The sequence below is a fragment of the Salarias fasciatus genome, chromosome 4 (assembly GCF_902148845.1).
Source record: "Salarias fasciatus chromosome 4, fSalaFa1.1, whole genome shotgun sequence".
NCBI lineage: Eukaryota > Metazoa > Chordata > Actinopteri > Blenniiformes > Blenniidae > Salarias > Salarias fasciatus.
In genome coordinates, this window is record NC_043748.1 from 8,637,424 (window position 1) to 8,654,595 (window position 17,172).

Consider the following 17,172-nt stretch of genomic DNA (forward strand, 5'->3'; position numbering starts at 1 on the left):
GAACTTGATCCAGTGTTATACAGCAGCCAAAATGTAATTTGAGAGTTCCTGTTGAGATCATATAACTGTCATTACAAAATGACAGTAGTGACTGTTGAGATTGGTTGTTAATAAAGTAAGTATGATGGATCTCCGTCCCCTTGCAGTTTTTCAATGTGACCACTGGAGGACAGTGAAAACAAAGGATTCAATGTTCTGATTCGTTTCAGTTTTAACCTGAAGGTATGCACAAGTTTAGGGAAATGAATGTAGACTCACACAAGCGTAAAACCACACCAAGCCCTCAAAATGAAAAAAAAGAGAACTACTTTTACTGACGGCCTCATCAAACACAGCGGGGTAAACTGAGATAGTTATAAAAAAAAAAGCACTGAGAACACAGAGCTTTTTATTCTAATACTTCAACTGTTGATACTAGAGTTATTTAGAGCTGATCATGCATGTGATAACTTTCTGTCCATTGGTGAGATCAACGCCTCTATAGAGAGAACTCTCACCTCCGTGGCCTACAAATGCTCACAGTTTCATTCATTCCACACAATAATGGTGAAAGGCTGACATTAGACGCGCTGAGTCATCTTGAGGTTTAGTGTCTTTCTCGGGGACACTTCAATGCGTGAACGTGCGGAGGCGGGGATCGAACTTGTGACCCTGAGATCACAATCTGCTCTGCCAGTGAAGAAAAGGTGGGCGGACTGGCCGCGCCCAATTAAAGCGATAGTCGTTCGTGATTGGTTTAATCTCTAAAACAAGGGCGGAGCTTCGAAGCGGTACTCTTCCCTGATTGGACACATTTGCCATCGATCTGAATGCCCTATTTTTGATTGGTTGTTGAAGGAGGGGATTAATGCCAAACCGCTCTGCTTACAATGAACCACAATGGAGACTAAGTAGGAACTCGCACGGTTTCGGGCGTTAATTTATTCATAATTTAAGGCTAAATAATAAGTGTAGCTTCACAAGTCTCTGCCGGGTGATCGATCTGATTTCTGTCAAGTGAAGCAAGTTACGGACAGACCGTGAAGTGTTTTCCTCAAGAGCTTTGAAGAAGGAAATCGTCTTCGGCTAACGTTATGTAGCGAGCTAATCTCCTCTATCTACTCGTCAATTCATCTTTTCTCAGCGTTAAAAAGTCTGCGCACAGGTACGTTTCTTACACTTTTGTTTTAATCCCCTCCACCACCACCACATTTACACAGCTCCAGCCGTAACGAGGGGTGTTAACCCAGGACAAAACAACTAACGTAAGCGGATAAATCTGGGTCAGTCTCTTCGCCATGTCGTCTCGGGGAGGAAGAGGGTTAAAGGGTTGGACCTGTTCGCGTTCACCTGATTCTCTGCTCCACGCCGTCCACCTGTTGGCTGACTGGCTGGCTGTCTGGTCGGCTGTGGCTCTTTGCAGGCATGACCGAGTACAAGCTGGTGGTGGTCGGGGCGGGAGGCGTGGGGAAGAGCGCTCTCACCATCCAGCTCATCCAGAACCACTTTGTGGACGAATACGACCCGACCATCGAGGTGAGGCAGCCGCCGTCTGACACCGTCCCGGCTCAGCGGCTGGAAAAGAGTCATTAGAGACGCTAAAGTGCAAAATTTGGAGTGTTGTTTGACTTGTTTACAGAGTAGATTTGTTTGCAAAATGTTCCCATTGTAAAAGTCTATTTTCTGTTGTCTTTCTGCACTGCACCACAATCGGACAACTAAATGAAATAAAAACCAACAGGAAATGACACAAAATCTTTTCTTAGGTTTGCAGGATTTAGAAAATAAAAGTTATTAACTCGATTATTAATAAAAGCACTGGTTTAAGGAAAATTCCTAGAGCACTCTTTTTAAGTCGATGTTGAAACATTCAATTAGGCTAATTACATTATTTAAAAATGCTAATTGGATTGTCACTGCTCTAGCAGTCACTTTAATGGAAAAGCCCTGCATGGGCTCCTTTCTTAAAGAAGGTAACACAAACCATAGGACAGAACGTTATTGAGCTGTGGAAGGAAGCAGTTTTTTTTTTTAAGTGTGATAAATCAGAGCAAAATGGAAAGTTTAGATGCAGCCACCAAAGACAGAATTGTGAATTTGATTCAGTCTTTAATAGCTTGATCAAAGACCTTTTGTGCAATCAAACCTAAATTTAAACTTCTTTCAAAGCCCGTCAGATAGTTTGTGAAGTATGAGAACGTTCCACATGTTGAAAAACAGGCTTAAACACACACATGCATGTTAGAGTAATCACTTTCACAGTCATGTACATGTATGCGTGAGGAGCATTTGCTCTAGTGTGCAGTCTTCCTTCCGCCCCATATATAATACTTGATATGTTATCTGGCACTTGTAGCTTTTTCCCCTCTCTGCACACTCTTAAGACTTTTCCTTGATCATACCAAAGTGACGCATGACTCAGGTTGTGATGAAACCTCTTGGCATAATTTACAGTTTTTATTTGTTAATGTGTAATGAAATCTGTTATTAAAACTCCACATACCTTATTTTAGCCAAATAACATCTGGTAAAGCCCAGTAATGCACATAGCTTGCCATCATAGCACTTTTCATACTTGCGTAATCATATATATTAATCTCCGATGCTAACTCAGCACTTTCCTGTCTTATGCTGTCGTCTAAAAGTCGCCACAAAACAGACGTAATTAAAATTTCCAGACGATGTTCGATGCCAAGTTCCAATTTAGTAATTGATGTTATTTCATGGCCACTCAAAATTATTGAAGTGTCAGCAAGTGCGTGACAAAGCTTTCCATTCACTCTGGTCTTGTTCCTACACGATGCAGCGATGTGATCATGGGAATCTGCGTTAGGAAACCGACTCCTGTCCAACTGGTTTGGTGCTGCTTGTGCAACCGTGTCTGTGCCGCGTTGCAGGATTCGTACAGAAAGCAGGTCGTCATCGATGGGGAGACGTGTCTGCTGGACATCCTGGACACCGCAGGTCAGGAGGAGTACAGCGCCATGAGGGACCAGTACATGAGGACAGGAGAGGGCTTCCTCTGTGTGTTTGCCATCAACAACACCAAGTCCTTCGAGGACGTTCATCTGTACAGGTACAGGCCCACATTCTCACTGACTGCTGTTTATTAGCTGCAGAAGGAAGGTCAGCTTGTCACTTTGAAAAAATTGTGGATTCCAGGAACAGCCTTTGATTTTGACTTGAATTCCCTTTAAGCAAACAGCAAAGCTGTACAAGAGGCAGTGCAGCTGGAAGCGTGTTTACCCAGACATTGCTCACTGATAAAAACTGATCTTCCGAACGATGGTTTGAACCATCACACACAGACTGATTCAATAGATTGACATTATGTGTTTAGACATACATGCGCAGAGTATTTTGGCAGCTCTCCTCACACGTTGTCAGCGAATGACATGATGGCACAAGTTTTACTCCTGTCGTAACCTGAGCAGTCCGGGGCCAAAACGCTTGACCCGTGAACCGCAGCGTAGATCTACTGGCTGAGGAATTTGAACCTGCAAACTACGTGTGTGATCCCTAAATGTCTGTGGATCTGAATGCTTCTGATGTGTCCAAATCACACGAGGAGTCACTGGTGGTCCAGCGGTAGAATCCTCATTCAGGAGGTCTGGGTTTGATTCCCGGCCAGGTTGCAGTTTGTTTATTCTTTTTTTTTTTTATTTATTTTTTGATCGGCTATCCCCCCCGTGGGTGCTCGAGCGCTGGAGCACCCACGGGATCAGCGCCTATGGTTGTGCATGTAGGATCAAAGGTGAATTTTCTGTGTGTGTTTGTGTTTACCTTTGCCCTCTAAACTTTTACCCATTTCTGGCATCCACGTCTAAAACACCGAGTGCAAAACAGCTGATGATACTATCAGTACTGCCGAGTGCTCGTAATCAGTTCACACATCTTAAGATAAGTTTTAACCGTGATTATAAATACGAGTGGGTTAAAATGTTTCATGGGGCCATTTGTGATTTTCCTCATCGGGTCTCAGTCGCGCTTGTTGTGATTGCTCCTCAGAGAGCAGATCAACAGGGTGAAGGACAGCGACAGTGTTCCCATGGTGCTGGTGGGCAACAAGAGTGACCTGAGCACCCGCACGGTGGAGACCCGGCAGGCGCAGGAGCTGGCACGAAGCTACGGCGTGCCGTTCGTGGAGACCTCCGCCAAAACCAGACAGGTGATTGCAGTCGCCCTACAGCCGGTCTGTTTGTGTCAATGCTTGCATGTGTTCTCTGCAATATTTCAATCCCTGTGTGTGTGTGTGTGTGTGTGTGATGTTTGTGCCGTTTCGGTCTTGCAGGGTGTGGAAGAAGCTTTTTATTCACTAGTGCGGGAAATTAGAAGATACAAGGAGACCAACCGCAGCAACAAGAAGAGCAAGAAGAACACTCAGAGACGCTGCATAATACTATAGCGAACAAAAAACAAAAAAAAAAACCCCGGCGCCAGCGTCCCTCAGCTCTCCCTTCACACCCCCACCAGCACCACCCTCCCCCTTCTTCAGTTGTCATGGAAACATCCAAGCTCGGCCCCGGACAGGAGGAGCAGAGGTGGCGGAAGGAAGCATTCTCACTGCTGTGACAGTTTCCACTAACAGTTTGTCGGCACATGATTCCCCGTGTCCAGCATGAAGTCAGCACTGAATCTAGTCGTCTTGTTTTAGGGCTCATTAGGCTGTTCGATAACCCACTGAAGGCAAACTGCTGTTTCTTTGTTTTTAATGTTGAATTCAGCATTTATTCAGCAGGTATTTCTTCTCGTTTGTAGCTCCTGTCGACCATCTAGTGGTCGAGCGTTTACAGTGACGAGTCGCATCAGGCGGATAACTTCATCCAGACATTTCTAACAAGTTGTTACTAACTTACCACCGTTAATATTTTCTGCGACTGACTCCTAACAGTGTTTAAATGACCTGGAGATCTGTTCTCCATGTGAAAATATTTGATCAAAGATAAGATTTGTCAAAACATTTCAGAAGTTTAACATGTCATCCCCTTACTCTCTTTTTTTTTTTTATAGCTTGTTGTAGCCTTTAGGGCTTAAAACACGATGGATATTCTTCAGACATGTTTCCTCAAAACTCAGCTTCAGACTTACAGGTGCACTTTATCTGTCATGTGTTACTTTTGGGCTTTGATATTAAGAATTTTTTTCTCATGATCAACAGAGCTTTGTCCTGTTCTCACTCAGATTTGAAGCTTTTTGTTAAAAAGAAAAGAAATGCTCTGGCAGCTGTGCAGTTGATTTGATGGTCCACTTCAGATTCGGCTGCCATGTCGGTCTCTATCGGTGGCGGCTGCAGTAATGAGTCAGCCTTTTTTTTTTTTCCTGCTTCAACTTCTTTGATACAAATCTGTTACATTTGGAGAAACATTACTTATCAAAGTCTGAACCACATTCCCCACATTTTAAAAACAAGTAGAAATAAAACGGCGTCTAAATGGCAATTAAAATCAGTTCTTTTGAGCGGCGCTGTACAAACGAGTGAATCTGTAGGACACTCGCTGAGCTGTGGTGTTGATCTGCAGCCTCCGTACGATCATCAGAACTTTAATACTGTGGTTTAACGTATGAAATGTTTCAGAACTGGTCTCTCACTGACAGCAATGTAAAATCAGGACTGCACTCTGGTGTAAAGAACAAGTTCATGTTTATGTTTTGTTTATTCAAACCACAAAATCTGCTAGTTTGGGTTTAAGAAAAGTTTTTGTTTTTAAAAAAAAAAAGGACATTAAAGGAATTTGTTAATCAGAAACTGATCCGAGTCTTCACTGCGAATCGGAGCTGTTCTGTCAATGTTCAGCTGAGACATGACAGCCAGAATGAATGAGAATCAGAGCTTCTAGTTTAACAGAGCAAAGCCGAACTGCTTGAATCCAGTGTTTATTCCCTGTATTTTCTAATGGACGTGTTGTCATTACCCTCTTCTGAGAGGAAAGCATGAGAAGTACATCTCCTTTAGTCTTTCTGAGGCCTTGAATAAGTGAAAGACCGGATGTGGTTTGAAGTTTTAACACCAAAAGAAGCGAGTATCCAGTTTCCTCTTTTTGTTTCCTTGAAGTTTGTTTTTTTTTTTTTTTTTTAAAGACAAGGGAGTGTACGAAGCCGCAGAGCTGGGCGAGACACCGAAAGCCTGGCAAGTGTGCGTTTCTAAAAGATTCAGTGATGATAACCAAACGCTGAAAATGAATAGAAAGCTTTTCCATTTATTTTACAAAACAAACAAGTGACAATTGTATTATCTAAGAAAATATAGAAATAGTGTGAAATGTGAGCATTTTATACAAATACGAAAACAAAGAAACCAGTGAGTCATCTGGAATAAGGCACAGGAGCCAGGAAGTGTGTGTGTGTGTGTGTGTGTGTGTGTGTGTGTGTGTGTGTGTGTGTGTGTGTGTGTGTGTGTGTGTGTGTGTGTGTGTGTGTGTGTGTGTGTGTGTGTGTGTGTGTGTGTGTGAGCCTCTGTCACCATCCGAAGCGAGACACCAGCTTGCTCTGGTCGTCCAGATCTTTCTGCACCTTCTTCCTCATGTAGAAGATGGGACAGTCCCGACTGCAGGGGAGGGATCGCGTCATGAGAACACAGCAAACACTGAATGTTCAGAGAAGTGTGTGTGTGTGTGTGCGCGCGCGCGCGTGAGCGTGCGCGTGTGTGTGTACCTGGTACAGAGGACGTCCTCGTGGAGCGAGCCCTGACAGCGCTGACACTGAGTCCACAGACGGGAGAAACGTTCCTCCAGTGTGTTCAGGTGGAAGATCTGGAATGAAATGACAGCGTGGAAGGTCTGAACGTAGGGCTGGGCGATATGGCAAAAAAAATGATCACGATTTTTTTTTTTCATATCATTCAATCTCGATTAAAATCACGATATGCTATATTGTTTTTAAACCAGTTTTAAAGCATCTGCACTGAAAACTAGAACTATAGAATAGTTTAACATTTTATTAACAAACCAAGCAAATAGCAATGCAAATTAAATAATATAAACATAGAAAAATATAAGCACAATCTCACTTAACAGTGCAGTAAATGGGAAAAAAAATCTAGCACCAAGACAATAAAATCCTGCGATGCACCGTTTTTTTCAGTAAAAGAGAAGAACTGAACGATCGTTAGTTAAAGTGTGACAGTTTACAGCCCTGAGGATTTTTGTTGCTATAAAATATTAAACTAAAGAAACCGCCTGGGGATAATGAAGGTGCTTTAGAATGTAAACATTATTTTCAAGTTATGATGCTAAATATGCTGCTGCCATCATTAATGCGTGCATCAAATGTACAAAATTTAAATAATCTAGATTGGACAGATTAGATTTAAAATGTAACGGTGCAAAACTACAATAATATAAAAAAATAGACAAAATTAATCATTTTTCTCCTCTTACAATGTTGTTCGTATGGTGCAGTGGCCTGAAAAGACAGCACTGGCTACATTTACGTGCAGTCAATATTCGTGTTAAGATAAATATTCTGGTTAGTGAAACATTTGGAATAACCCCAGGGAGATCCTCATTCAGACCACAGCCACAGGCGACGCCATGACTGCAATTGCACTTCATGCCACTAGGTGTGCTGTTTGCATGTTCAACCTTATTTTACACAGACACCACAGAAGAAGACCGGCGCTGCAGCCGCTGCAGGCTCTATGCATGTTGTTAGAAACAGAGCGTTAGCGGCAAGAAGTGGTGATATGTTCAATGATGCGATGCACCGTCATTTTCAGTAAAAGAGAAGAACTGAACGATCGTTAGTTAAACTGTATCACCAGTAGTTCCTGGACTCAAAAGACCAGACTCCTTGCGGATCGGTGTGTTAGCAGCGGTGAGCTAGCAGCGGTGCGGGTGGAGCAGCCTGTCCTGTCAGCAGCAGCCTCATCTTCAGAGGATAACGCCAATACATGGCTGACTTAATCTGCTTCGCTGCTCCACGTTCAGCTCCATCTCTGTTTACTTCTCAGACAACTTGCAGGCGGAAGTTGAGCAGGAAAAAGTCGACTGTGTCACGCACATTTCTGCCATGTCTGATCGAGTAAATGTGCTCACAGCTGATCACCGTGATCGACTGGAAATTAATCGAGATCACCAATCACGATCATATAATCGCCCAGGCCTATCTGAACGTGTTGATTAAACAGCAGAATATCCTGGTTAGGAGCTGACGTGCGGTTTTGAAAAGCTGGTGTTGTGGTAAATTCAACGCAACTGTATAATTTCAGCACTTTCTCCTTGGAAAATTACCCTCGGCCACTAGAGGGCGACATGATGAACAGTAAACATTCATTAAAGGCTTTCTTCAAACAGATGAAGGGAAGCGGCATTTTAACTTCTTACCTCTTTCTGGTAGAGTTCAGATTCCTTCTTCTTGCAGAAGTCACACACAGCAGCTGCAACGACACAGTCGGTAGACGTTACTAACATCCGGATGAACGGAGGGTTTTTTTCCACTGAGATCTCACTCACTGTCTGTTTTCAGCACGGCTTTGCAGCCGATGCACGTGCTCCTCTTCTGAGCGAACGCCATGAGACCCCCGACCTTGGAGGTCAACACGGTCTTGCAGCGGGTGTGGTCGCCCTCTGGAAAACACACAACCCATCCGTTTGTTTCATCTATCATCATTTATCCCACCTGTGCAAACAACCAAGATGAGGCCTCGGTCTCCAAGACCCTTTTTTTTTTCTCCCTCTCGTGAGTCAATAAACCGTGGTAACGCGTGAAAAGCCCGACTTACTGAGCAGGACGCTCTCCGCCTTCGTCTCTCCCAGGATCGGCTCGAATATCCTCAGCAGAGGTTTGGAGAGCTGCTGCTCCAGGTAGTACTGTGTGTCAATGGGAATGTTGTTTTCCAGCACGTAGATCGGATCCTGGAAGAAAAAGGTGCAACATGTGAAAATTAAACTTTAGTCAACATAACATTTAATTAAAAAAAAAAAAAAAGCGTCTCCACACCTCTGACTTCATGTACGCTGCAGCTCCCTTTGCAGCCTTGATGATCACGTATGGAACTCGGTCCCCGAGGTTGGGAGCGCTGCCTGCGTCTCTCTTCCTCATCCTGGAAGAGAAAAAAAGATGATTAGCTGACCAAGACAAAAAAAAACAAACAAAAAGACAAACAAAAAAAAAAAGATTAAAAAATGGGAGGTGTCGTTAATGCCGGACCTTTCTGCCAGCTCCACGTGCGCCTGCTTGCCAGCGTACTCCTGCGCCGTGCGCGTCAGCTCCTTGGTGATGACCAGCTGGCTGATGTCGATCCGATTGCACAGCAGGTCGGAGATCACCTCCTTGGCGTGATCCACGGCGCTGTCAGGATCCCTGAACACACATCGATCGTTTTTAGACAGCAGTCATCTTTTTAGTGAGGAAAACTTTGAGCTCGTCTGCCGACCTGTCGATCAGGATCTTTTGCAGACAGGTGTTGATGAGGTTGGCCACCAGGGGGCAGTTGTCTCTGCGGACGGTCTCGATGCCTTTGCAGTCCATCTTATCGTGTCTGTCAGCATTGGAGGAGAAATAGAGGCCGGCGTAGCGCTTCTTGTTGATCAGCAGGTAGGGGTAGTACACCTGTGGAGGGGGGGAAGGCAGGAGCTCTCACTGTGGATTCAACCAACAGAACCGGACTCGAACCGGGAAAACCGTTTCTCACCTTCTCAAACTCCAGCTTGATGGGGGGAATGAAATGCGACGACACCCACTCTGCCGCCTCCTTCCCGATGTCCATGGACTCGCTCACTGTGGCGACTCCCAGTTTGACCATGACGGAGTCTGTGTCTCCGTAAATCACCTGGACCGGACAGGCGTCAGAGTTTAAGAAACAGACGAAGCATCATCAGGCATTCAGCGTTTGAGGAGAGCAGCTGGAGTTTCCTCACCTTGGCATCGGCTGGGTAGCCGTTGGAAATGGTGTACTTTGACTCCACTAACTGTTTGGTCTGCTCAATCATCTGTCGCCCAAAACCCGTGACGCTCTGAAGGAGAGAAAAGATCTGGGTGAAATTTCCAATCCCTGAATGAAAAGCGAGGCTCCACACCAAGTCAGTAAACCTCAAGGAGTTTCAGTTCAGCCTGTGTGAAGTTTCTGCGAGTCTGCCTCCACCTGTGCTGCGGTTTCTGTGTCGGTGCTAATCTGCGCTCTCCATCTCTGCTCTGAATTCACATCTGTGCTCAGCGGTAAAACGGTCCCAGACAGTCGGTTTAGTCAGACTGACGGAGGAAAACATCAAACATTTCCCTCCAGGGTGAAGTGCCGACCTGTGAGATCTCCAGGCAGGGCAGCTTCCCGACCTGCGCTCCCGTGAAGCCGTACACGGAGTTGGCGCTGATTTTGAGGGCCAGCTGCCGGCCGTCCAGCACCTGCTTCTTAAAGGGGTCCGTCTCCTTCTTCAGCTCGGCTTTGGCTCTGCGGAAGGACAGAGAAATCATTTAACGACGACAGATTTTAACAGCTCACACCTCTCCACCCTTTCCTTTGGGAACAGCTCATCGCACCTCTTTCTGGCAGACAGCAGGTTCTCCAAGATCTCTGGAAGAAGCCCTTTCCTCACTGAGCTCTTCACAAACTGATCACCGGTGGGAGTCTTGATGAATTCCTCTGGCGACAGACTGCAAACACACGACCAGTTCACTCTGTCCCTTCACAATCTGACATTTGTGGTGTAAAACATACGCAACAGAATGCACGAACGGATAAATCTCGCTCACCCCATTTTCTCGGCCGCGCCTCTCTGCAGGAGGGTCGTGTAGCAGAGGTTGTGGGCCATCATGATGGACGGATACAGGGAGGAGAAATCCAGCGTGGCGATAGGAAGGCTGTAGTAGCTGCACGGACGAGACAGGCGGGGGCGGCGAGGTTAGCGAGGAGGGCTGTACCCACTGAAATGCACGAGTAGGTCCCTCACTCCATCACTCACCCCTTCTCTGGCTCGATGACGGTGGCCCCGGTGTAGTCCTCCCCGCCCTGGCTCTTCACCACGGGCATCACCAGGTCCTGCTTCATGGCCTGGCGCAGCAGCTGGGAGACCACTTTGATCTGCTGCCCTCTGGACAGCAGGTAGGTGAGGGGCACGCCCGTCACCCTGGCCATCTCCATGTAGTTGATCACACACATCAGCTTCTGCAGCAGGCGCAGCGGGAGGTAGGCGTCTTTCAGGCAGTACACGGCCAGACGGCGGCGCGTTTGCTCGTTTCCGTTCTGAGGTGCGGGAGGAAAAGAGAGAAAAGTGAAGGAAAATGCACAAACGTGAATCAAACATCAGAGCTGAAGCAGATCATTCTGACTCTACGGGCTCCTGGATTACCTGCAGGTCAGTGATGATGGAGTGCTGCACGTCCTCCTTCTGTTCTTGCAGGAAATGGAAACTCACAGCATTGAGTGTGTATGAACGTAGCTTATAATCCCTGAGCAGGACCTGAAATTAACAACAATCAGCCTGGAAACTCTGCATCTTTACCTACAAATACTGTTACCTACATAAACATCAGAAACGAGCTGTGATAGGAAAGAGTAAAACTGGAGTTTAGAACACGACATGCTGACCTGCAGCAGGTCAAACTGGACTCGACCCTCCATGTTGATGGTCTTGTTCTCTCTCCGTCCCATCTGCTTACTCTGGAAACTCGAATCTCGCAACACTGACTTGGAATTTCGCACTCGGCCGAGGTAGGGAAAGTAATTCACCTGGAACAAAAAAAACAGATAATACTAAGATACGGAGGCTCCATCTGATAAAAAAAAAAAAAAAAAAAACTACCGAATAAACCAAAATTAGCTCAAATCCAAATATGTCAGATTTGATTTTCACTTTAGCGTCTCCATCAGTCTGAAATAATGTTTCATTAAAGGATAAAGTAAGAAATGTTGCTTCCACTGACTTTTAAAGCAGCTGCTCTGTTCAACAGGTAGGGGAAGTCGAAGTTCTGAATGTTGTATCCAGTGATGATGTCCGGGTCCACTGTCCTCAGAAACTCTGCCCAGCTCTGTTCAACAAGAGAAAACAGCATATTACATACAACACAGCTTTCAGAAGATGAGCAAAAGAAATATGCATGTTGTACAGTGTCCCGCTAAAGTGATGTGTGTACCTGCAGCAGCTGTTTTTCCTGCGTGAAGCACAGTATCTGAGAGCCGACGATGCTGGCACAGGACTGAAGGGTGAAGACGGTGCGGATGAAGGGCTCCGTCTCGCCCTGCCGCTGCACCATCGACGCTATCTGGATCACTGGGTCTTTGTCTGCTTCTGGGAAAATTCCTGCAAAGGAAGCCGGCACAAACGTTTCCAAATCTGCATTTGCTTTTCGTCATGTCACACGTTCACACGATGTCGTGTCAGATGGTAAAATACCTTTTCTCCCTGCACACTCGATGTCGAAGCTGAGGACTCTGAGCGGTGCGATCCTCTGCCAGTCGCCCTCGGGCGGGTGACTGATCAAGTCTGTCCACGCCACGTCCACCTCGTACTGACACAGGGACACCTGGTGGACAGACAGATGGCTGTTAAATACTGGCAGAGGCCCGATAAAACAAAACTTCAATGTGAAGAGGATTCACCTTCTTCGTAGACTGGGAATCCACGTCGTCCACGCTCTTCTCCTCGCGCAGTCTGTACTTCCCTTTGGGAAGCTCAATCCAGCAGCAACCCACAACATCGCTGTCCACCATAAACCTGAGAACACAAGGAAGGCTCGATAACCCCAGAGGGTTGAAAGGTCACGACCATCCACTTCTACAGAACACACACCTGATCTCAAAATCTATGTTGGCCTCGAAGGACTGGTAGCTGTGGCTCGGATGATGTCCGAACTTAAAGCCCATCTCCAGCAGTCTCTTGGCGGGAGCGACGAGCCGAGGCATCGCCATGGTGATCCGCAAGAAATCCATGATTTTCCTCCCATGGTAGCCATACATGTCTGTGGCAAAGGAAAACTAAAAGTGAAGCATGACATTTTGTCCTATATGTATAATAAATGGAACAACAATGATACCAACTTTGTGTCTATACAGATCATTTATTACATGATTTTGGTTTTTTTTATATAATTAAGACCAGCCGTCTCACAGAAAATAAAGATAAACATTTGTGAAAACCAGCACATACTCTCTTTGCGAGTGATGTCCACAGCGAGCACTGTGGTGGAGATGTTGTCTTTGTTGGAGCGCATGTCCTTCAGAACGACAGAGTTCAGCTCTCTTTTAAACTCGGACAGGTCGGCAGACGTGAACCCTTCAAATGCAGCAGACACGAAGGAGCATTGTCACATTATTTCCCTCATAATAGCGAAAAAAAAAAGTGGTATTTCAGAAATTGTTCAATTTGGAGTGTGGTTAAGTAATAAGAGTTTCAAAAGTTACTCACCACTCGGTGCAGGAACGTAAAAGTACGGCGCAAAGCCGTGAATATGGCAGCAGACGCTGTTGCCACTGTCTGTTACCCCAAACATCCGGATGATGGGGACTTTTCCTTGTGACTGTCCGGGCATGCCGGCCACTGTCTCCCCTGCACACAACACAGCAGCACAACACTAAACACAAAGCTAGCCTGCTTTCAGCGGCCAAGAAGCCATTGAAATTGCACTCCTTTCAGGCTTCAACATGTGTTTTCCTTGATAATCACCCATATAATGGTCCAGATCAATCTGCTGGAACACCAGAGTATCGGATGAGGGGTCAAGCTTAGGAGCAGGAGGCCGTGGCCAGCGAGGGTTCAGGTCCGCAGAGAAGAGGTCACCTGACAGGAAAAGGAGCAAAGGCATGACGTGTTACACCAGTGTCTGAAATCAAAAAGTGCTAAGGTTAAGGTAAGGACATTATTATTACACTCGTACCTCTGAACCGTTCACTAATTCAGGTGCAATACTCACCTACAGGGATAACATCGTGTGCTGCTTGTCCCTCCATCTCCTCAGCATCCATTTCTAACTCCTCAAACATCAGCAGTTCCTCTTCAAACTGTGATGGGCTGTCCTCCCATTCACTGTTCATTTTACCGCGCTTGGCCTGCGAAGCATTCCCCGGGAAAGGGCCGCCGTTACGCCGTTTAAAGTCCATGCCTACAAATTATTAAAATAATTAAAAAAAAAAACTTGAGTAAAGGCAGGAGCAGTTTCTGAAAACAAAGAAAAATACAACTAAATACAGCATAGAAAAAAAATATTATGCAACAATATTTAGAATGAATAATGTTCTCCCAAACAGCAACATGTGATTAAAAAATACTGCTTTAACAAATATAATTAGTTTTTGCTTGACATCATTACCTGATTAAAGTACTGACAGAAACATATGAATTCCTGCAATTCACTCCAGAACACTTTTTTTTTTTTTTTTACTTGCATGGACAAGCTGTCGCCACACTACTTTACAGAAGCATCGTAAAATTCTTCAAGAAACAAAGTGAATAAAGGTGTAAAATTATTTTCTGGTATATTCAAACACAATGGCAAAGTCTATAAACCCCTCCAGGGAGAATCCTACTTTCAAAATCAGTAAATCAGGGAAGTTGCAGCAGCCTGCTGGCCTTATATGGGAAGAGCAGTTTTTGCATCCCAAACTGATTTGCATTTCATTTGTGTTTATACTCCCCAGACTACCACTGTGCACACACGACATACAGGAAACATGGTAAGGAAGTACTTCAAATGTTGCCTTGTGTTTTATTTCGAATCATCAAATCATAGTGCAAGTCGAAACCAGAGGGAGATCCTGAAAATTATGAATTAAAGTTTGCTTTCAGCTCATCTATTGCAGATATTCAGTAGATTAGTTGTCAAGATTGATTAGAAGGTTGTATTAGTGACAGGGATTCATATGCAGTGTGTACTGAGTGTCTCTCAGTGTAAAGGAAACGCTGCAACACATTGTTTGGAGGTAAATGCTCACTTGCAGGCATGGCCTGTGTGCTGCATGCTGGTTTAACACACAGCCCATCACGCGCTCTGCATTAAGACTACAGATTGAAATAAGCCACTTCTGCTACTTTTTTAAATAACGTACTGTTGCATTTCCCCGTCAAAGCGAAACTTTTCGTATCCTAGGAGCATGTAACCCGGTGCAGCCTGTTTCTTTTGTAACGCGCTACATGCTAGCAGGCTCGGATGTAAACACACAACCTGGCTAATCTTACCTTAAACGTCAGTTGAGCGTCTGTTATCTTTCAGAAGGGGCAACTAACGGCGATCTGTGTCCTTCTGGCGTGAAGATGAAAACCGATCAAGGTCTCTTCTCGACTGCGGAGATCCAGGGTGACACCAGCTCCCGCCACTCGCCGTTTGAGTTGTGAACTCTCACCGCAGAAAGCGCGGAAAAATTCAGTTTTGGGCTTCCGACGGATATTCAAGTCATGGACAGTGACGTCAAAGAAAGGGCGGAAGTAGCAACGGTATCTGAGCACGAGAGGGGCACTGTTCGTCTGAACCTCGCAAAAAAAGCCAGACCGTGCGTTCCCGGCAAAATGACGTCAGATTTACGTTGCAACAATGGAGGGAAAAAAAACCTGTCTTTATTTTAATGTATTTTAATTTATTTGTATAAACAAAATGTATCCCAAAATAACTGAATCAAAATAAAACCATCCAAAGAAAGAAGGTTTATTGACCCAAAAAAAATATGTTATTTAAAAAAATGTATAATTAGAATTTTAGAATTCCAGTCAATAAATAAATCACGTTAAATTTTTAATTAAAAAAGTAATTTTGAATTTTCCTCAAAAATTTGACTTTCACCTCAGTCCGACTATAATTTCTGGATTCTGGGGAATAAATATCAAAATAATGTATTTTGTTTCCACAGATGAAGTTGCAATGATACAAAAGGGAAAACAACATTACCTAAACATTATTTGTAATAGGTCTGAGTGATGCAAACAATTAAAATATTATTTCAAAATAAAATGTGAAACAAATGTAATTATTTATGTTTCACCTCTATACATTTTTGAGTTTCTTACTTATTCTTTTTTTATTAAAGCAATTTATTACATGACATACCATGAACATTTTATGTCAGAATATAAAGAAAATGAAGAGCTAAATATTCAAACTAAGTTGAAATAATGCTTTAAACCTTGTTAAAAATAAAATGAGTCAATGCTGATTTTTGGAAGAATCTTCAAGCTTCATCTTTTAATGGATGTGGGAAAAACAACACTGAATATAAATTATACTAATTACAGCTATTAAAAGCCTTGCTTAGTGTAAACATGACCAAACTTGGATGTGTTCTAAAAATAATGACAGAAAGTTCTAGAAAGTTCTAGAAATTTCAAGAAAGTTCTAGAAAGTTCTAGAAATAATGACTCTTTCTTATGTTATCCAACTGTTTGGATTCTAATCCTTCTTAGTTTTACTTAAATTCAATATAAAAAAAAAAAAAGTCAAGTCTCTTGATTATCTAACTTCTTTGCAGCTGTTGTCGAATGTTTTACTTTCACTGTCCTTTTTTCACTGTAGTCCTTTTTTGATAGCAAGAATATGAAATACATCATGTCATAAAGTGATTGTAAATTGGATGTGTATCATGAGAGCTGGCTTCTGACAGGATCAGATTGAATACTCAGTTCCCTGTCATGTTTTATTGACCAAGAAAGAAGAAAACAAACACTTTACTTCAGAGGCAGTGGAGAAGCTTCTGTGAGCCAATCCAAACTGATGATGAGCAAGAGAGGACGTTTATATTGTACCTCTTTAAAGTGTCAGTAGTTTTAGACAGTATTAATCATATATCCATCCATCTTTTAAAACCCATCTATAAATACTCCCATCATCTATACCATTTATCCATCTTCAACATCACTTTAATTTATCCAGGGTTGAATGCGATGGAGCCAATTCCAGGTCGCTGGTTCATTTAGGGAAAACTCTGTATTACATGCAGTCACATTTAGGGTCACTAATTACTTTAGTGGAACAAGTTTTGTAAGTGTATACAAAGTGTATACACATGTTCATCATAAATCAGTTGAGGGGATATAAATGTTTTTTATGAATCATTCCTCTTTCATAGTATATTCCTAATACGTGCCCATCACAGAACAGAGGTTTGAGATGTTGATAAATGGCAGTCAGTGGAAAATTCCTCAATGGGTTATTGTAGGAAAGATTAGAGACATGTGTAGAGTTAGAAGTCTTAATGTCACTGGTCACGTTGTGTTTTGGAAAAAAAAAAAAGGCACCGTAGCTTTTAGAGCACTCTTATAAATAACGCCCCCTGTCCTC

The 17,172-nt window shown here is 43.8% G+C and overlaps 2 protein-coding genes across 2 annotated transcripts; one reads left to right on the forward strand and one right to left on the reverse strand.

Annotated features, from left to right (window-relative positions):
• Window positions 1–852: 852 nt before the first annotated feature.
• On the forward strand, window positions 853–4,407 carry LOC115387175 (GTPase HRas). The gene is made up of 5 exons (XM_030089781.1): window positions 853–1,144; window positions 1,403–1,515; window positions 2,877–3,055; window positions 3,988–4,147; window positions 4,271–4,407. Exons 2-5 carry the CDS (start codon window positions 1,405–1,407, stop codon window positions 4,382–4,384), a joined length of 564 nt encoding a protein of 187 aa, XP_029945641.1. The 5' UTR covers window positions 853–1,144; window positions 1,403–1,404; the 3' UTR covers window positions 4,385–4,407.
• Window positions 4,408–6,086: 1,679 nt separating this feature from the next.
• pold1 (polymerase (DNA directed), delta 1, catalytic subunit) lies at window positions 6,087–15,271 on the reverse strand. The gene is made up of 26 exons (XM_030089780.1): window positions 15,084–15,271; window positions 13,822–14,010; window positions 13,575–13,688; window positions 13,317–13,457; window positions 13,059–13,184; window positions 12,702–12,870; window positions 12,512–12,626; window positions 12,306–12,435; window positions 12,046–12,212; window positions 11,836–11,940; window positions 11,501–11,641; window positions 11,262–11,372; window positions 10,875–11,155; window positions 10,666–10,782; window positions 10,453–10,566; window positions 10,216–10,363; window positions 9,837–9,932; window positions 9,611–9,748; window positions 9,353–9,528; window positions 9,127–9,279; window positions 8,917–9,019; window positions 8,699–8,831; window positions 8,430–8,543; window positions 8,301–8,353; window positions 6,631–6,728; window positions 6,087–6,523 (listed from the first exon to the last, which is right to left on the reverse strand). Exons 2-26 carry the CDS (start codon window positions 14,006–14,008, stop codon window positions 6,436–6,438), a joined length of 3,318 nt encoding a protein of 1,105 aa, XP_029945640.1. The 5' UTR covers window positions 14,009–14,010; window positions 15,084–15,271; the 3' UTR covers window positions 6,087–6,435.
• Window positions 15,272–17,172: the final 1,901 nt, after the last annotated feature.

Excerpts from the sequence above, each read along its gene's own strand:
- LOC115387175 (XM_030089781.1), top strand. The coding sequence starts at position 1,405 with ATGACCGAGTACAAGCTGGTGGTGGTCGGGGCGGGAGGCGTGGGGAAG. Across the intron at positions 1,516-2,876 it reads AATACGACCCGACCATCGAG|GATTCGTACAGAAAGCAGGT; the intron begins GTGAGGCAGCCG and ends GCCGCGTTGCAG. Across the intron at positions 4,148-4,270 it reads CCTCCGCCAAAACCAGACAG|GGTGTGGAAGAAGCTTTTTA; the intron begins GTGATTGCAGTC and ends TCGGTCTTGCAG.
- pold1 (XM_030089780.1), bottom strand. The coding sequence starts at position 14,008 with ATGGACTTTAAACGGCGTAACGGCGGCCCTTTCCCGGGGAATGCTTCG. Across the intron at positions 8,354-8,429 it reads AGCCGTGCTGAAAACAGACA|CTGCTGTGTGTGACTTCTGC; the intron begins GTGAGTGAGATC and ends GTGTCGTTGCAG. Across the intron at positions 6,524-6,630 it reads GAGGACGTCCTCTGTACCAG|TCGGGACTGTCCCATCTTCT; the intron begins GTACACACACAC and ends CCTCCCCTGCAG.